The sequence below is a fragment of the Taudactylus pleione genome, unplaced genomic scaffold (assembly GCF_031769625.1).
Source record: "Taudactylus pleione unplaced genomic scaffold, aTauple2 ptg000479l, whole genome shotgun sequence".
Classification (NCBI taxonomy): domain Eukaryota; kingdom Metazoa; phylum Chordata; class Amphibia; order Anura; family Myobatrachidae; genus Taudactylus; species Taudactylus pleione.
The window spans coordinates 13720079-13737621 of NW_028284881.1; the positions used below are offsets into that span (position 1 = coordinate 13720079).

The 17543-nt window shown below is 42.6% G+C and overlaps 1 protein-coding gene across 2 annotated transcripts in view; it reads right to left on the reverse strand.

The window, feature by feature from the left end:
• Positions 1-603: 603 nt before the first annotated feature.
• The window catches only part of WSB2 (WD repeat and SOCS box containing 2), a 39861-nt gene continuing 22921 nt past the window's right edge, over positions 604-17543 (reverse strand). Inside the window, exons 6-10 of one of the 2 annotated variants that reach the window (XM_088449245.1) lie at positions 7245-7345; positions 5298-5470; positions 4926-5009; positions 4303-4410; positions 604-1657 (exon numbers count right to left, since the gene is read on the reverse strand). In XM_088449245.1, the coding sequence (XP_088305371.1) occupies positions 1492-1657; positions 4303-4410; positions 4926-5009; positions 5298-5470; positions 7245-7345 (632 nt within the window). In that variant the 3' untranslated portion in view covers positions 604-1491. Of the gene's footprint in view, positions 1658-4302; positions 4411-4925; positions 5043-5297; positions 5471-7244; positions 7346-17543 lie in introns of both variants that reach the window. The other variant, XM_088449244.1, reaches the window with a different exon arrangement.

The following is a 17543-nucleotide window of genomic DNA, read 5'->3' on the forward strand; positions in this document are numbered from 1 at the left end:
TCCCCTTTCCTATGTTGCTTATTGTCATCTGTCACTCCCTTATTATGTACCCTAAATGCTTTTTGAAAGAAAAAGAAAAAAATCAATCAAAATAAATATTAAAAAAAGTTAAAATTTGTGTGATCACTGCAGAAAGAAATGACCGATATTGATGCTGGAAACGGACCATAATAAATATTCTCAGGGTGAAAAAAGCCTCCAGCAGTGAAGAAACACTTATAATTACTGGGATTGTTTTTTATTATTCCTGTGTTACTGAATACTAATTTCAGTACTTAACATTAAGGCTATTTCAATAATACTACTTTGGGCAACATAGGTAACCCTGGCATGCGCCGTTTCTTGTGTAAATACCGTCTTTGCTGCATGAGGAGATATAAGCAAACAAATGGTATTTTCTGAAAATTCTAAAGTCTTGTTGACTGCATTTGGAAAACACCAGCTCAATACAAGTATATATTAATTTACAACTATACTGCATATCACCGTTTACTGTACAAAAAAAACAGGAAATATATAAAGCTTTTTTGTCTACAAAAAATATTGTATACATTGCAATGCATACCTAGGTGTGTAGCATAAAATGAGGAAGACATCACGTCATTGGAATAGTAAAGGAATTATTTTAATGAGCTTCACCATGTATAACAGGAAAAGAGAATTACATATTTGCTTTTGAACTAAGCCAATAAATTACTTGTTAAGGTGTAAATATTAATGAAGTAAATATGGTGGTTCTTCCAACACATTTGTCTGGATTCTTTGCTTTAATATTTGTATTATGGAGGCATCCTGTGCTGCATGACCTCAACACCAAGGCACATAAATACAGAAAACACCTTCTCTGCTCACTCTACTCAGGGTACATTTGCATTCTACTAGGCACTATTACCTATAAAACATTTTGGTAAGGGCTTATTTGCTTATTTTGTCAATTGATAGCTTTTATTTTTCCTGTAGGAGAAGCTTAATTTGCTGCCTAGATGCCCAGACAATGCCAATTTTGCCAACTTATATACTGCATTTGAAGTTTTTCCATTATTTTTTTTGTGCAGTTTGTTTAATTTTAAAAGTATGTGCACATTCCAAAGCAGAAAGCTTAGCTCAATCACATCTTTGTAAGTATTGTCTACAATCATTTATTATCTATTCTCCGATTGGGAATGTGGAGAGGATATCAAGCACCTTTAGATTGAAGATGCTAACCCAAAATAGATGGGATTTCTTTTGTCCTGCACCACATATGATGTACACTGAAGTCACCTGAAAAGGGGTTCGCCATGTAACAAATGGCTACAGAATTACATTTAACTACGGTTCAGTACACAAGCCATCCTTGTAGATGATCCATACAGCAACAGTGTTCCCTTCTGATAAGTTGGAAGATCTCTCACTGACTGATGTGGACTGGATTCTTTCGCTTCTGTGTAAGGTTTCAAAGTTCTAGATGAGGTTTGCTTCCATTTCAGCATTCCTTCTTATACGAAGAGGCTAATAATTAGTCCTGTAAGTAAGAAACTCCTTCATCTTACCAGGAATTGGCAGTGCAAGGACCTGATAAGTGGGTAGAAAACAACGCAGTGCATTGCGACACAAGTGTCGAAGTGAAGACAGAACTCGAGGAGCTGTCCAGAACTGAACCTGTCCATCTCGGTTCCTAAAATAAAGAGGAGGATAATTTAGTCCCATCAATATAAAATAATGAATGTATTACTCACTTGGACTGACCATCCAACACTTAGCACAAAATGCTACATTCTTAATATTGTGGGTATGGGTAATGCTGGACAGGCAGTTTGTACTCTCTAGGCCTTATTTATGCAGCACAAAACATCCTTTCGTGATGCCGGGCGCCTCTATTTCATCACAGAGCATGTGTATGAGGCACACAATCGCCACAAAAGTTTCCCCCACTGACAGAAAGTATTAAGTAGGTGCAGATTGGACTTTGATGTGAAATTAACACTGTAATAAAGTGTGCGGCTTTAGATTTTTCCTCATTTAATTAAGCCTGGGAACACTAAACGTTGGTGAGTGGTCTTCCCATGTGCCTAAGGATTTGGGGTGGTACAAACCAAGGCGCTTTACAGTGCGATTTATAAATGAGATCCAATATCTTCCATTTACAAACTCCAGCTGTGATTGCTCTCGTGTGAGGATCTCATTAAATATACAAAGCTGAGGCTCAACCGCTGATGTACATGTGACCTAAAAAGTTCAAAGTCTTTTAGTACTAGACAGATTTTCAATGATATATTTTATTCATATAGAGATAACAATCCACTGTGCTGCAAAACCAGAGACATAAGTAATGAAACCAACGTTGACAGATGGGTTCTTATGGCTAGAATTAAGAGGTCTATCCACTAGGCGACCTGAAAGACTGAACATCTAGCGTTCAGACCTTCAGGTCGCTGAGGTGCGGTGCCCGCACTGAACGGTGTTCACTGAACACATCAGTGCAAAAGCCCAACCTCCTATTTCTGAACATGCCGAACCTGACGAGCGCCGTCAGGTTGACGGGCATGTTCAGTAGATAGTCGGGGTCGGCAAGGACCCAGCGTGCACGCGCATCTCTGGTCCTTGCCGGCTGGCTATCCAGTACACGACTTTGTGAACAATGCAACCAAAAACTCCTGGTTTTACGTCGCATTGTTCACAAAGTGGTGTAATGGATAGGCCTTTAGTCTCAAAAACACAAAGCAAAAAATACAAATATTTATGTTCCTGTTGCTGGAAATATTGATTATATTCTGTATGTAACATCAAGCTATAGTAATGATTAACACACTGTACTATATATCTAGTAATAGGAAAAAGTGTGATCTGGCAACATGGCATAGATGGTTATGAATTCCTATGTAAATCACCAGACCTGTGTTTTTAAACTTCTGTTTACATTTTAACTAGTGCAATATTCCCACTTACTGCATGTGATGACATGAACCATTGCTGTTGGTCTGTAGATGCCATTGCAATGACTTAAGGCACACATCCACTAGATTATCAAATTGAACGATAACAATATCGCGATCGTTCGATGATGATTTACAGATTTTTTAAACAATGTCTAAAACGACCAGCGATGCGTGCTCCCGCTGGTCGTTTAGACATCCATCAACGTACAAATATGTTGTACAACCTGACGATATCGTCAGGATCAACATGTCTGAGGATGATTGATGTGTCTACACTGAACGACTGCTCATTCAGTGTAGGCACAGCACAGACTGACAAACGACTGTATGATTACAATGTCCTAATCGTGCAGTCTTTTGCCTGTCGTCTAGTGGATGTGTGCAGAGTCAGAGGAGATTGACAGTTGGAAAAAAGCAGGTTCCAGGATAAGGTTATCATATGTCCCAATTTTCCCAGGATAGTAAAACATCCAAAAGTTTGATGTTAAAAGTCTTGTAGCAACCAGATTGACAAGATTAAAGCATAACGGTTCTTATAAGTGCATTCATTTGTTGCCCAAAATTAAGTGAGATGGGTTTTATGCAATCCTAAAGTCATGTTTCTCCATTTTCCTTTTACAAATTATAGGAGCAGTAATCCACTACCACAGAGGACCAACAAGTATAGAAAGACAACAGGATGCATGCAGCTACTCTAAGGTGGGTATCCTATTAATTGCGGCTAATTATCACAGACGGGGCTATCCAATTAGTCCCCAAAGCCGGCACTAATCAATCATTGTGCTTCATCTGCCTCAGGCAGGCAAAACAAAATCCCCGAAATCAGCCCTGTTTTCGGGTCTGTGATTGTGAACACACACAGGTGTCACTGGACCCTGTATTTTCTCATGAAAATGGGACATTTTTCTCACAAAATAAACAAGCTTTAATTGGATTCCCCGATAATGACCTTTGGGCAAAAATTGTAATAAAAACCGGTTTGTTTTGTTAGAAAAATGTTCATGGCTAATAGTTCCTTAAAAGCAGTATCCTATCACCTCCACAGCCCTATATCCCATTTTATGGTTTGGGTTTTTTTTTTGTATATATCGAAAGCCTCTTTCCCCCATATTAACTTGTATGCAAATGAACATGCATATTACGTTTAGTATTTTTGTGCTTTTATACAGTTAAAAGTATATTGTATTACACCAATAGGTGTATTTATAAAAACACTTTGTGGCATGGCAGGTGATCAAAGTACTGTTATGTGTATAATCCCATAAAGTCGCTGACAGCGGCTGCAAATTCATTTTAAAGACAGGCTTGGAAAAGCAACGAAACAGAGCATCTAGCTTTTATCATATAGAGAAACTGCTTGTTACAGTCACTTATAGGTTCTCACCCTGTTGCAAGAATTCCTCCACGTGGATAAAAGGTACAACACAGGCCATTCGTAACAGGAGCAGAAGACAGGGGTTCTTGTAATTCCAGTGACCATATCCGCAGAAACCTGTGAGGGAGAAATGCGATTAGATTGAGGAAATTTTCAGCATCTCACTAACACTGGCCACATTGCAGGTCACAAAAGGTACTCAATCATGTTCAACAATCCTTATCCTCCGGAGAGGTTTATCATGCGTTGCTCCAATGTGAAAAAGCAATATATGCTTTTTTACACATGTTTTCTTCACTTCCAAATGTTCCTTTACAAATTAGATTTTGGCAGAAGTTATGAAACGGTTTAATTACTGAAACATTTTTCACCATGAATTACCAGTTACCAATTTATCAAAAACAGCTAACTTAATCATATAATGTTATTTGTAACATTTATATAGAAGAAAACAATTAGTGATAGCTTTTCCTTTAACTATGGTTCATTGTGCCACATGACAGTTGTAAATGGAATACATGCCTTAGCTCGCTCTCTTATTCATCCACCAGGTGTTAGTACAATACAGGCAGTAGAAAGGTAAAGCGTGGCCCCTCCTCCCTGTAACAGAGAATAAAACACTCCTCCCTCACCTGTCATCAGCCAAGCTAGCGAGGTGCAGGCCGTCTGGTGAAAAGCAGACCGATCTCAGCGAGCTCAGCTGTGGCTCCGGATTACTGTAGTCCAGATCACGAGATAATGAAACATGACTGAGAGTAAAATACAGCAGTGATCAAAAGTCATTTTACTCTATTGTTAATGCACATGACACACCTTGATCTGTATAATTGTACCCCAACACCATTTTAAACAGCTGGGCATAAAGCTTCTAGTCCAGTAAAAATCCTCATGTGCAGTTTGGCCATAAAGTGATACGACCATTAATACACACTGCCGTTTTTTTTATTCTGGAGATTATAAAACAAACTGTAAAACAGGTAGGAAAGCTCATTGTAACTACTCACATCATTTGTCTTATCTTCTCTCCAGTGTAAGGGTCCCACAAAATCAAAGTAGTGTCATAAGATGCTGTTACTAAGACGGCAGAATCTGGAGAGAAGTCACATGATACGACACTGTTCTGATGACCTTCCAGCTTCCGGATGAGTGTGTATGAGCGCAAACTCCACAGTAGCACCTATAACATGAAAAGAGGACAGGCAAGATATAAGCTATTGCCAGACTGTAAGGGCTTAGCATGGATTTATTATTACCACCACCCCCCCCCCCCCCCAACAGCCCCCCCCATAGCTGTGCCCAGACATGTGAAAAATGGGGACATCCTTAAATCTACACCTTTACCAGATGCTATGCAATGAGGTTTTTTTTCCCCCAGAATTTTATTGAAGTAAACAGAGTTTTATATGCATCTAATTCTAAAGCATTTAAACAAAGCCAACACACAGCTTTAGGGCTCGTTTAAACAGAAGTACTTTAGCTGAACTGAAATAATGGAGGTATACTAATGTCTAAGATTGTGGAAAGTCGCCCATCATCCCTTTTTCAATAGGCTTTGCAGGTGTGTCATAATGGCTAAAAATTACATTAACAGCTTTAGGTGTGAACTGAGATTTTTATTAGAGTTCCAAAATAAAACAGTTTTCCTCCCAGATGTTCATCTATGAAGGTGGCTACACTACACTATATAACGCTCCCTGTATAATAAATGGCATGTGTGTGTAATAATTAGAACAGGTACAGCATCCCTCCCCATGCTGAACATTTGGCTTTATAGTGCCTTTCCCAGATTTAGCAAGCTGACTGAAAGAGGCCAGATGAAAGCCTCTACCTTATACTGCAGGTTTTGGTATGCTACAATGCAGCTCTTCTGAGGAAACCTGGAAAATCCTGTGGCCAGTGTCAGTAGACTTCTAATTATGAAATCTGTAGGAAACCAATCTTCTCCACAAACACAACTACATATGAAATAACTAAATCTGGTAAGATTAGCAGGTTTTACAGAAAGTATCTTATTAACATTTTATATTTAGTGGTCCTTTAAATTTAGCAATATAAGTGGCACAGGAGCCAGGACCTTCTACAACATGTAAAGTTAGGGATGGCCATCAGGGTGTTAACCATCGTTGGTGCCATCAGTGGTTAACATTGATGGCATTAATACAATCGATTGGCAATCATCGATGGTTTGCACTTATTGATGGTCTTCACTGTAGTTCGTTTGGTGGCCAATCATGGAATGTGGGGGAGCTTAGTGGTGCGGCCAGGAAGTGGGTCTTATGCTGGGTACACACGGTACAGTATCTATGAACGATAACGTTCAACAATATATCGTTCATTTTTATGCAGTAAACGACCAACGATGTGCGTTCCCGCATGATAACTATATCTACGATCGTCTGTACATGCAGGCCAATCTGGACAATATCGTCAACTTTGCCTATTCAGAGATGTGGCAGGATGACTTCACTGAAAGATATCTTTCAAGTTGTTGGTGGTAAGGTGCGCATCCACTAACATACTGTGAAACGATTACAATGTCGTAATCATTCATTTCACAGTCTGTGCAGTGCCTACATCGGCAGATTGACCAGCATGTTCGGGCGATGATAGATTTCCAAAACGACCAGCGGGAGTGCGCATCGCTGTTCGTTTGATATTAAACTGCCCAATTAACAAAAAATTGAACGATAACGATGTCGTTATCGTTCAATCGGGTAGTGGATACCAGTTCCGTGTGTACCCAGCATAAGCTTGGTTCCCTGCGCTGAAATTTTTTTAAAAAAATTGCAGTCTTACAGAGAGCAATGGTGGAGCACCATCGGATCTCTGCCGTCTATGCCAAAACTATTGATTCTCGATGGCCATCTTTATGTGAAGTTCTTCAATCCAAAATCTATTAGGAATAGTTTACTGTGAGTGTGGGTTAGGGGGAATTACGTCTAAAGTCTCACCGAGTTCTCTCCTGCCGCAGAACACAGCATGCTACAGTCTGGGGAGATGGAACAGCAGTAAACCCAATGGGTGTGTCCAGACAGCACCTGGATCAGTTTACCTACAAAATACATTTGCAAGAGTCAGACAATCTACTGAACTGCCTGGCCTAAATATAATATACTTATAATAACTGTCAATTTCAGATCAGCCAATTAGACAAAACCAAAAAATAAATAAATACTGAAACCTAAATAAAAATGGTCACATAAATCTAGTAGCAATAAAAACATACCATACCATGTTTCCCCGATAATAAGACACTGTTTGTTTTTTTGGTAACATAGGGCTTATTTTCGGGGTAGGGCTCATTTTAATTAACATTGACAGCATTATACCCTCATCAGTCCTGCTTTACAATTCTTTACTTACCTTTATTTTTTTCCATCTTTTTCTCTACTCTCCTCCGCGGCGCTGCTGTAAATGATGCTGCCATGAACGCCAGCTGCCGTGCGCTTACTGTGAAAGAGTGCGACGCTGCAGCTGTGATTGGATGCCACTGTTAAATCTTTAACAGCGGCATCCACTTCATGCAGGGGGCGGAGCTGGGGGCATTTTAGTGTAGCGCAGGGACCGGACAAAATGGGGATTTTGTTAGGGCTTATTTTTCGGGGTAGGGCTTATTTTGCACCATTTTTCAAAAGTAAGGGTAGGTCTTATTATCGGGGAAACACGGTACAAATTCCAACTAACCATTGACACTTGTCATATACTTGCAATCATTGACATGTTAATACTAATTTAAAGCAATGCATTCAGAAGGATAAAAAGAAAAAAAAAAAAAATAGCTTGGTCAAAAAAAATGTACCATTATATTGCCAGGGGACAAATGGAAGAGGCCTCTCCTAGGATTTCATAAGTGTTTCATGGGACCGGCTCACATTCGTGTACATTCCATTCCCCTGGCCACAAAGCAATACATGCTGCTATGTGCTGTTTCCTATCCCTGTTTAAAATCAAATAGTAAGCTATTCCATTACTTTGATAATTAAAAAAGCAAACCCAGCTGGAGCTCAAAGCAAGTGTTCATATATTGGGCTCATGCAAGTGTGCCCAGGAGTCATTTGTTTAATCTGTGCCCATCTAGATTTAGATTATTATTAAATAAAAGAATATAACAAAGTCTAAATGTTAGCTGGAGAGAGCATAATGCATAGTATGCACGCTCTCAGAAATGGACTAATGAGTGAAGAGTGTCACAGCACAGAGGAATGTTTTATTGTGACTGGTGCGATTGATGAACTTAAGCTGGGTATACATTAGACGATATACTGGACAATTTGCCAATTTCCGATAAATTGGAACACTAAATCGTCCACATCGTCCAGAGTGTACGCACTATTGAGCGCTCCCGCATGTCATTAGTCGCAGATTGGCCTACAGTGCCGAGGAATGACATCATGCTTCTGGATTCAGCAGGGGAACGACATATCGGGCGGTCGTACACCAGATCGTGCAGTGTGTACAAAGCGCCTGATATATATATACAGCCGTTGCTGGGTGCACACATCTAGTGTGTACCCAGCTTAAGTGGATTTTCTCTGGATGATTAGGTGTATAATCTTTGTTGAAGTTGTACATGACAACTGGGCGTGTACTTTCCTGAAAGCATGACTACGGATGCAGAACTATTTCAGCAATTCCCACACCCTAACCTACAAACAATTACTATGTACGCACCAGATTGTTTCATGTCTCCACCTCGCATGGTCACTCCTTATTCCAACTTGGCCGGTGACAAATGCGAGTCGCTTTATTATTGCTGGCAGACATTGCTGCTGCCTTATAGCACATTCCCCATCTGTAGCTATAATTATTAAATGCTCTGTACATATCTCAGATGGTGAGATCATTCCATGTATACCTTGTGTACCATGTAATTGTATGCAATTTGTGAATGAGCAATACTGCGTAATACAGATGTGTCAGTGCTCATCTAGCCTCAATATGCCATGCAGCGTGATATGCCTAGCATGAGTGAGCCACCGGGTCCCGTGCAAGTCTGCTAGCGTCTGGCATATTTTAATTGCCGAAAAGGTGTACAAGTAGCAATGCGATGTGACTAGGACGCACCAGGAGACTGTGCTGATTAAGTTGGTATGCCACACTTGTATGTGTGTGTGCAACGGAGTGTGTAAACGGAACTTGGAATGGAAAGCTTTGGCCGGTGCATTGTAGCACTTCACATGTTGATTGAGAGAAATCGTATACATATATACAAGTGTCACATATCAAATTAATCAGCACAGTCTCCTGGTGCATTCTAGCCGCAAAGCGACTTAGGACACATTTTCTGCAAAACCCCCAAAAAGACGCCTGGCACTAGCAGTATCTCAAGGCACCAGGCACGCCAAGAGGGGCTGTTTGGCATGACTGCAGCAAAGATGAGTGAGGACCTTCTGTAGGTGAGCACATTATAAATAAAGAATAAATAATAGTGTGCATAGATACTTAAACGGGATGCGGTCATAAAACCATCCGCGGGGATTCCGGTGCCAGAATCCCCGCATCAGCATCCCAACCAGCATCATCCTGAAGTTAAGTAGCAGGGTTAGGGGGAGGTTCAGCGTTAGGCACTGGAAGTGGGGTGGTGGTGGGGGGGGGTTAGGTTTAGGCACAAGGAAGGAGGGAATGGGTTAGGATACCTGTAGCGAAAAAGCAGATTTTGCGTCCGCATGGGCATAACTGCACATGATTGCGTCAGCAGAATCCGTAACGTTCCCTTGTAAATGTATAGTTTGTGTACAGGAAAAGTAATTTTTTTCTTAGTGAGGCCTGATACAGAATAATGTCAATGTACATGGGTCTCTCTGTAGGAAGGTATAAAACATGTAATGTGTTGTTTCTTTAAATTGGTATAGACATGTAACTTTCCCTTTTGTTGACGTAGTGTAGTTCTTTGAAGCGGAGATGAATGGTAGAAGGGATTTCCTTCCCATAGCATCATGAAACTTGGGCAACCGGTATATCTCACATAAGATAAATGACCCTGGAAAGTAATAGCCATTTGACCAGGCTGTGCCAGAAGAAGTCATTAAGAGCTCTGTGTATTGTTCCTTAACAGAGATCAAACCAGTATTGCTTATACCAGAGACACATTGTCTGCGAAAGGTGTGTATTTTTTCATTTAAGTCCAGGGGTATGTTTATTGACATAAGGCTTGGAGCTAAACTTCAGAAAGGGCTGAAAAGGGAATTAAAATAACCCCTGTCCGAATGAGAGATAGACCCCAAAGATCCAACCAGCTGGAAAACCCTCTCTGAGTTGACAAGGGTTAAAATCACCTCAGGGATGGGGTCGGGGGGTGCCTGGAGAAACAGGCATAAAAACTGTAGCTGACTTCTGGGTCAGTGTTCTTTTCTGAGGGGCTATCGTCAAACGTACAGACTGAATAGGAGTTTGTCACTAGGGGCTGCCCTGTCCCCCAAATCACCTAAGGCAGAAAGTGTGGTTTGCATTTTCCCTAGTATTTTATTTCTGAAATTGCAAGTAACTTGTGTGAAGCCTTTTATTATGATCTTGTAACTTTTTGTAACTAAGCTTTGAAGGTTTTCTTGAATTAAAACATTAATTCTAGTTGTGGAACTGTGTTTTTATGACCCAAATGCATCATGTTTGGCATGTTACCCATGTTTAAATATTGATAAGTTGTGTGTACAGGTGAGAGCAGAAGCTTGCCTTAAGCTTCAGCATTAAATTGGTCTCCTGTTGGTGGAGATACCGAAGTTAATAACCTAAGCGCTGAGTTAACTGGTGTAAGTCACGGGCGGCAATTCTCAGATTGGCGTATCTGGAGAGATCGTCCGGATGTCCGTGACAATTGGTTAGCAGCGGTGGGATAAAAAGTGTTTTATTTTTATAAAAACTTAAGTGAAGGAGGAAGTACTCTTAGAGAAGAACCCACGTTCACCAATTACCAGAACTCAAAGCTTATATTAGTAAAAAGGTTACACTGTGAAAGCAATTTCTGTTCCCCTACCCTGTTATTTTTATTTTGGCAAACAATGGCCGCAAAGTACAAAAAGCAGGAAGGAAGAGCTGGTAGAGCGGTGTGTGCAGAAAGGTCTGGTCTGGATGGATCATTCTAATAGATTGATCCGGGATCTAATGGACTATGAATCAGGCCCTCTGTTCTTACCCAACCGTCCGTGGAGCTGTCCACAGCTGAGTGCCTGGCAGAGGGAGAGAGTTCCATGGCAGAGGGGAGTTCTGAAAGACACCAAGCTGAGGGAAACAATACATCAGCTGGGGCTACTGCAGTAGTCTGGGATGTACCCTGTACTGGATTGTTACTTACTGCGGAAAGTAATAGAGTAACATCGGACGCAGATGTGGACTCTATTAGCAAACGGGCGAGAGATATGGAGTTTATCTCAAAAGCAGAGTCTAGATATCGATCCAGCTTTAAGTACGTGAAAGAGCCCGACCAGGCTATGGTACTGCAGCTTGTGGAGAGGTTCAATACTAAGGAGGCTGCAGAGCGTAAGGCAGCCATGGACCGGGAGGCTGCAGAGCGTAAAGTGGTTCTGGACCGAGAGGAAAAGGAGGCTGATCGCAGGCCCCAGTTGGAGTTAGCCAAACTCAAGCACCATTCTTGATGAATGCCAACAGACTCCATCCAGAGCATATCCCTGTGTGGGAATTTGACGGAGAAAGCCCAGCAAACGCTAGCTGTGGTTTGGGCAATCAGACAGCCCTGGACATTATAACAGACACTAGACAGAGATCTGACCCCTCTGTTAGTTCCAGGGAAACTGCAGGATGTGTGGCAGCTAGGGAGGCTGCAGAGAGTCAATCCATTGCAGCACCAGCGGTTCAGCTGGGGTGTTCTTTACAAAACACCGAGGACTATTTTACTGTGATGAGTACGGAGGAACTAGCTGATGAATGTCAGCTGCAAGGTCTCTCCTGCAGTAACAATACCCGCAGCGAGATGATTAGGCAGCTCAGCCCGTTTCGCGGGGCAATTCTGTATCTGGATCGTAAGACTAGTTCTGCGGAACTGCTGAAACACCTGGAGTATTGTTTTCACCTTGCTTTGGAAGATGCAGAAGATTGGGGAAAGCTCAATACCCCATTCATGCAAGATCAGTGTCGCCGGGTGGATGCTGAAAGGAATCGCCTGCAACAACTTCTTTCTCCAACTGAAGAAGCAACAACCCAGCCTACAGGGGTGCCCCACGAGGAAAAGGTAACCCCACCAGAGCCAGCCACTGTGGAGTATGATACCGACATATCGCAACCCGAGGCGCAGTGTGCTCTGCTGGGACAGGCTGTTAGTGCGAGCAGCCTACTACCTCAGGCTGCGTAGAAATGGCGACTGGAGGAACCCACCTGGAAGGTGAAGCGACCTCGAGGAGCTGTTCCATCGCCTTCTACTGGAACTGCGACTCCGGTTTCAGCACTAGTGAAGCGGGTGGGGGGTAAACAGTTTTGGGCCACGGGCTGCCGGTGTTGTGCCCGGGATCACCACATACACCTCAGTGCCAGTTGTCTGGTAAAGAAGAAGATGACACCCTCTCCTGCAGGGGCCTTGCCAACGAAACCCGTACATGCTGAATTGTACGCACGAGGGTCCCAGGAGGGTGTCAGTGAGAATCTGCAAGCCGTGGACGTAGGAAAGCAGGTAACTGTAGGGCTATGGTACACGGGAACAGATTTTACTTTAATACATCCCACATTAGTGGACCCGGAGAGCTTTATCCCCGGAAAGACAATTGCCGTATGCGGTGTCTGGGAGATCCACACTGAAGTAGCCATAGCCCGGGTAAACCTGGACTGGGGGGCGGGCAGCGATTTTCGGGAGGTGGGTGTGTTGCCCCATGTACCCACCAATGTGTTATTTGGGACTGACCTAAGTCGTTTGAGAACTATCGATTAATGTGATTTACCCATTACCCAATGCAATGTTGTCAGTTTTTCCCACTAACCTCATTCCTTCCCAGGTGGCAAGTGAGCCTGATAAAATAGAATTGTCTACATGTAAGAGTCGGACAATGATGCCATGTAATGATGAACATGCTTGTGTTGATTTACAGGTACCCAAGGAAAATGCACTAGATCAGTTTAAGGTGGTTAATGCGGATACTGTTGGGAATGATATGTCTGCTGAGGATGGTGCATATTCTAATGGAATAGGGATATGTGGAGATGAGAAGCGAATAGGTGACCCCCACAATTATGTGGACTTATGCAAGGAACCAGATATAGGGTGGAATGATGAAGAAACCCCTAATGGTAATATGTTTAGGGAGAGTACTGTCACACATGCTACTGGGTTAGAAAGTAAACAGTTTTTTCCCTGGTGCAAGAGTATCTGGACTTGGAAGCAGGGCGAGGCATTAGGAAGGAGAGGCATGTGCCTACTAATATTTTGCCTGGGACAGATCTGGGGAACTCATTGAATGCTCAAGATGAATGGCCTTTTACCATGTCGTCTGCTAACGCTACTTTTCCTCAGGTACCCGTGGATGCTTGTCCAGGCATGGGTAATGATACTAAGGGGAATGATAATGGGTCTATGTTGAGAAATGGCCTGTTGAAACTGTTATGCTGTACTGAAAATTTCCCCTGAGCTGCAGATAATTCTGTGAATGTCTGTGGTGTAGGTGGCAGTCAGAGTATGAGCCAGGACTCAGGTGATGTGATGCTGGGGGAGGTGTCAGTAGCCACTGAGGTCACACAGCCTCCCAGGTCTTAGGAAGGAGACCAGTGTGACTTTGCAGATTCCCCCTGACCCCCCATCAACTCATTCACACACACCAAGGCAGATCTCCGCCCACCTCTTGAGCCCTCTGTGAAAAGCCTAGCTATTCGGGTGGAACAGGGGGTCTGTCTGCAGCACAGCACAGGGACAGGATAGAATTGGGTGTGAAACAGAGGTTGCTGTCCCACTGTATGGGATGATGCAGAACCTTCATTCACCGTTGAGGTGGGTATCCCTAGAAGCATGAACAAGAATTTGTTAGCAACCACAGGTATACCAAAATTGGTGGCTGCTGACACCCTGCAGGTAGCGTCCCTGCCCACCAGAACGGAGCTCATTAGACTGGTTACCATTGGCAATGAGGAGCCCGATATAGTAACTCATGTGCTAGAATCTACTCTTGATAGTATGGAGATTGCCAGTCAAAACATAGGGACAGAGGAGTCTGGTCCCCGAGACATGATGTCTAAATCTTTAGTGAACAAGTTATTTTTCTGTTGGAACATATAAGATTTCTGGAGTATAAGAAACAGCAGGCTGGCAAATGCTGCCTTGTGCAGAGATGGTTCCTGAGGGTGGAGACTTGTCCAGCCCCCTGGAGCTGCTAGACAAGGACAGGCAGGTAATGATAAATGCCTTGGCTGACACAGCTAAAAAGGGCCTGTCAGAGTCTCAGCCTGTACTCCTGGAAACCCCATCCCCCGAGCTAACAACCCAAGAGGACGATAACCACATTTGTAAAGATATGGTGTTTGGGTGTGCTGTCTTTCCTGATATAGGTCCCAAGAAACGAGACATGGATGTTTTCTCTCAAGTGCTATATGTGGAAATGGTAAGCCCCAGTCTGGTGGAGGCAGGACAGAGGGATCAAGGCACCAGGTTCTGGTTGGGCCACAGGAGTCTGAGTAAGCCCACAGTGGTTAATGCCTACCCCCTGCCCAGGATGGAGGAACTGTTAAGCTCAACCCATCCAGGCAGGGTAATGACAGCTACCATTGTACAGCATTGGAGACTGTGGCATGAGGTGCCAACTGTTCCCCTACTGATTTTAAAAAGAGGTGTAGCGAAAAAGCGGATTTTGCGTCCGCATGGGCATAACTGCACATAACTGCGTCAGCAGAATCCGTAACTTTCCCTTGTAAATGTATATGTACTGTTTGTGTATAGGAAAAGTAAAATTTTTCTTAAAGAAGTGAAGACTAATACAGAATAATGTCAATGTACATGGGTCTATCTGTAGGAAGTAATAAACGTAATTTGTTGTTTCTTTGTGTTTCTTTAAATTGGTATAGACATGTAACTTGCCCTTTTGTTGACTTAGTGTAGTTCTTTGAAGCGGAGACGAATGGTAGAAGGGATTCCCTTCCCATAGCATCATAAAACTTGGTCAACATGTATATCTCACATAAGATAAATGACCCTGGAAAGTACCAGCCATTTGACCAGGCTCTGCCCGAAGAAGTCATTAAGAGCTTTGTGTATTGTTCCTGAACAGAGACCAAACCAGTATTGCTTATACCGGAGACACATTGTCTGCGAAAGGTGTGTATTTTTTCACCTAAGTCCAAGGGTATGTTTATTGACAAAAGCCTTGGAGCTAAACTTCAGAAAGGGCTGAAAGGTAATTAAAATAACCCTTGACCGAATGAGAGAGAGACCCCAAAGATCCAACCAGCTAGACAACCCTCTCTGAGTTGACAGTGGTTAAAATCACCTCAGGGAGGGGGGGGGGGGTCAGGGGGTGCCTGGAGAAACAGGCATAAAAACTGTAGCAGACTTCTGGGTCAGTGTTCTTTTCTGAGGGGCTATCGTCAAAGGTACAGACTGAATTGGAGCTTGTCACAAGGGGCTGCCCTGTCCCCCAAATCACCTAAGGCAGAAAGTGTGGTTTGCATTTTCCCTATTATTTTATTTCTGAAATTGCAAGTAACTTGTGTGCAACCTTTTATTTATTATTATGATGTTGTAACTTTTTGTAACTAAGTTTTGAAGGTATTCTTGAATTAAAACATTAATTCTAGTTCTGCAATTGTGTTTTTATGACCCAAATGCCTCATGTTTGGCATGTTACCCATGTTTAAATATTGGTAAGTTGTGAGTACAGGTGAGAGCAGAAGCTTGCCTTATGCTTTAGCGTTAAATTGGTCTCCTGCTGGTGGCAGATACCAGAGTTAATAACCACAACGCTGAGTTAACTGGTATAAGTCACGGGCAGCAATTCTCAGATTGGCGTATCTGGAGAGATCGTCCGGAGGTCCGTGACAATTACCGACATATGTCGGTATCCTGACCCTGTCTGGATGCCTGCATCAGGATTCTGACCGCCGGGATCCCGAGTGCCGGCATCCCGTACCCAGCCCATTTAAACTACATGTGTAGATCCAATACAATGAAAACCACTTTTCTGCTGTCCTATTTATTATACATACAAACACTTTTGACAGATACCTGCAATGACAGATACACTGTTTAATTGCTATGAATATATATGAATTTTCTTCCACACATCCTGCCAATACTAGAACACATGCTTATAAATGTGTATATAAATGTATATTTTTTATATATTATGATAGAGATAGATAGATATATATATATATCTCATAAGGTATATCAGTATGGTATTATATTAAAAATTTAAATATGGCTTTCAGTGTAGATACAGTATCAAGTTATAGATTGTCGTCTACCCCTTAACGGCGACCCCTAATCAGATCAGGGTCCCTTTGATAAACAAGTCATTTCCGGTAGGGCGAACTTGCTTTTTAACTGGTTTTCCCCCACAGACTTCTACTTATTACCCTAGCCACGTTACTATGCAACATGGAAAAATGAAATAAGTGCTGTAAAATTAAGGGGAGAATGAAGAACAGTACACTCAAGAAACACTCTTCCAGAAGATGAAGGAATCAGTGATCAAGATAAAAAATATCCATTGAAGCCATGTGCGTCAGGGTGGGTGCCCTGTGGACCCTATAGACTTCGAAGAAATAGAGTTAACAAAGGTAAGTCTACCATTACTCTGAATTTCTTCTTCAGGGTCCATAGGGGGGATCCACAGGGATACCATGGGGATGTCCTAAAGCAGTTTCCCCCCCAAGGGTGCGGAGGCTCCTGAGCAGAAAGGAGAATCTGACATCCAAAAGAAGCATCCTGAGAGGCAAAGGTATCAAAGGCGTAGAACTTGAGAAAGTTGTGGACAGAAGACCACAATGCCGCCTTGCACAATTGTTCAGAAGCGCAGAAGCGCCAGGTCAAACCGGCCACGAGGGTCCCATAGACCGAGTAGAATGTGCTGTAATCCGATTTGCAACAGGACGCCCAGCTTGCGTGTAGACCTGAGAGATTGTCATGCTGAGCCATCAAGCCAGAGTCTGTTTAGTTAACTGGCCAGCCTCACTTGTGAAAGCCATACAATAAAAAAGAAAGAATCTGATTTCCTAAAGGAATTAGTACGATTCACGTCGATCCGAAAAGCATGAACCACATCCAAGGAGGCTTCACTTGCAGAAAGATCAGGAGGACTGGTAGGCTGGAACCACAATCACTTAAT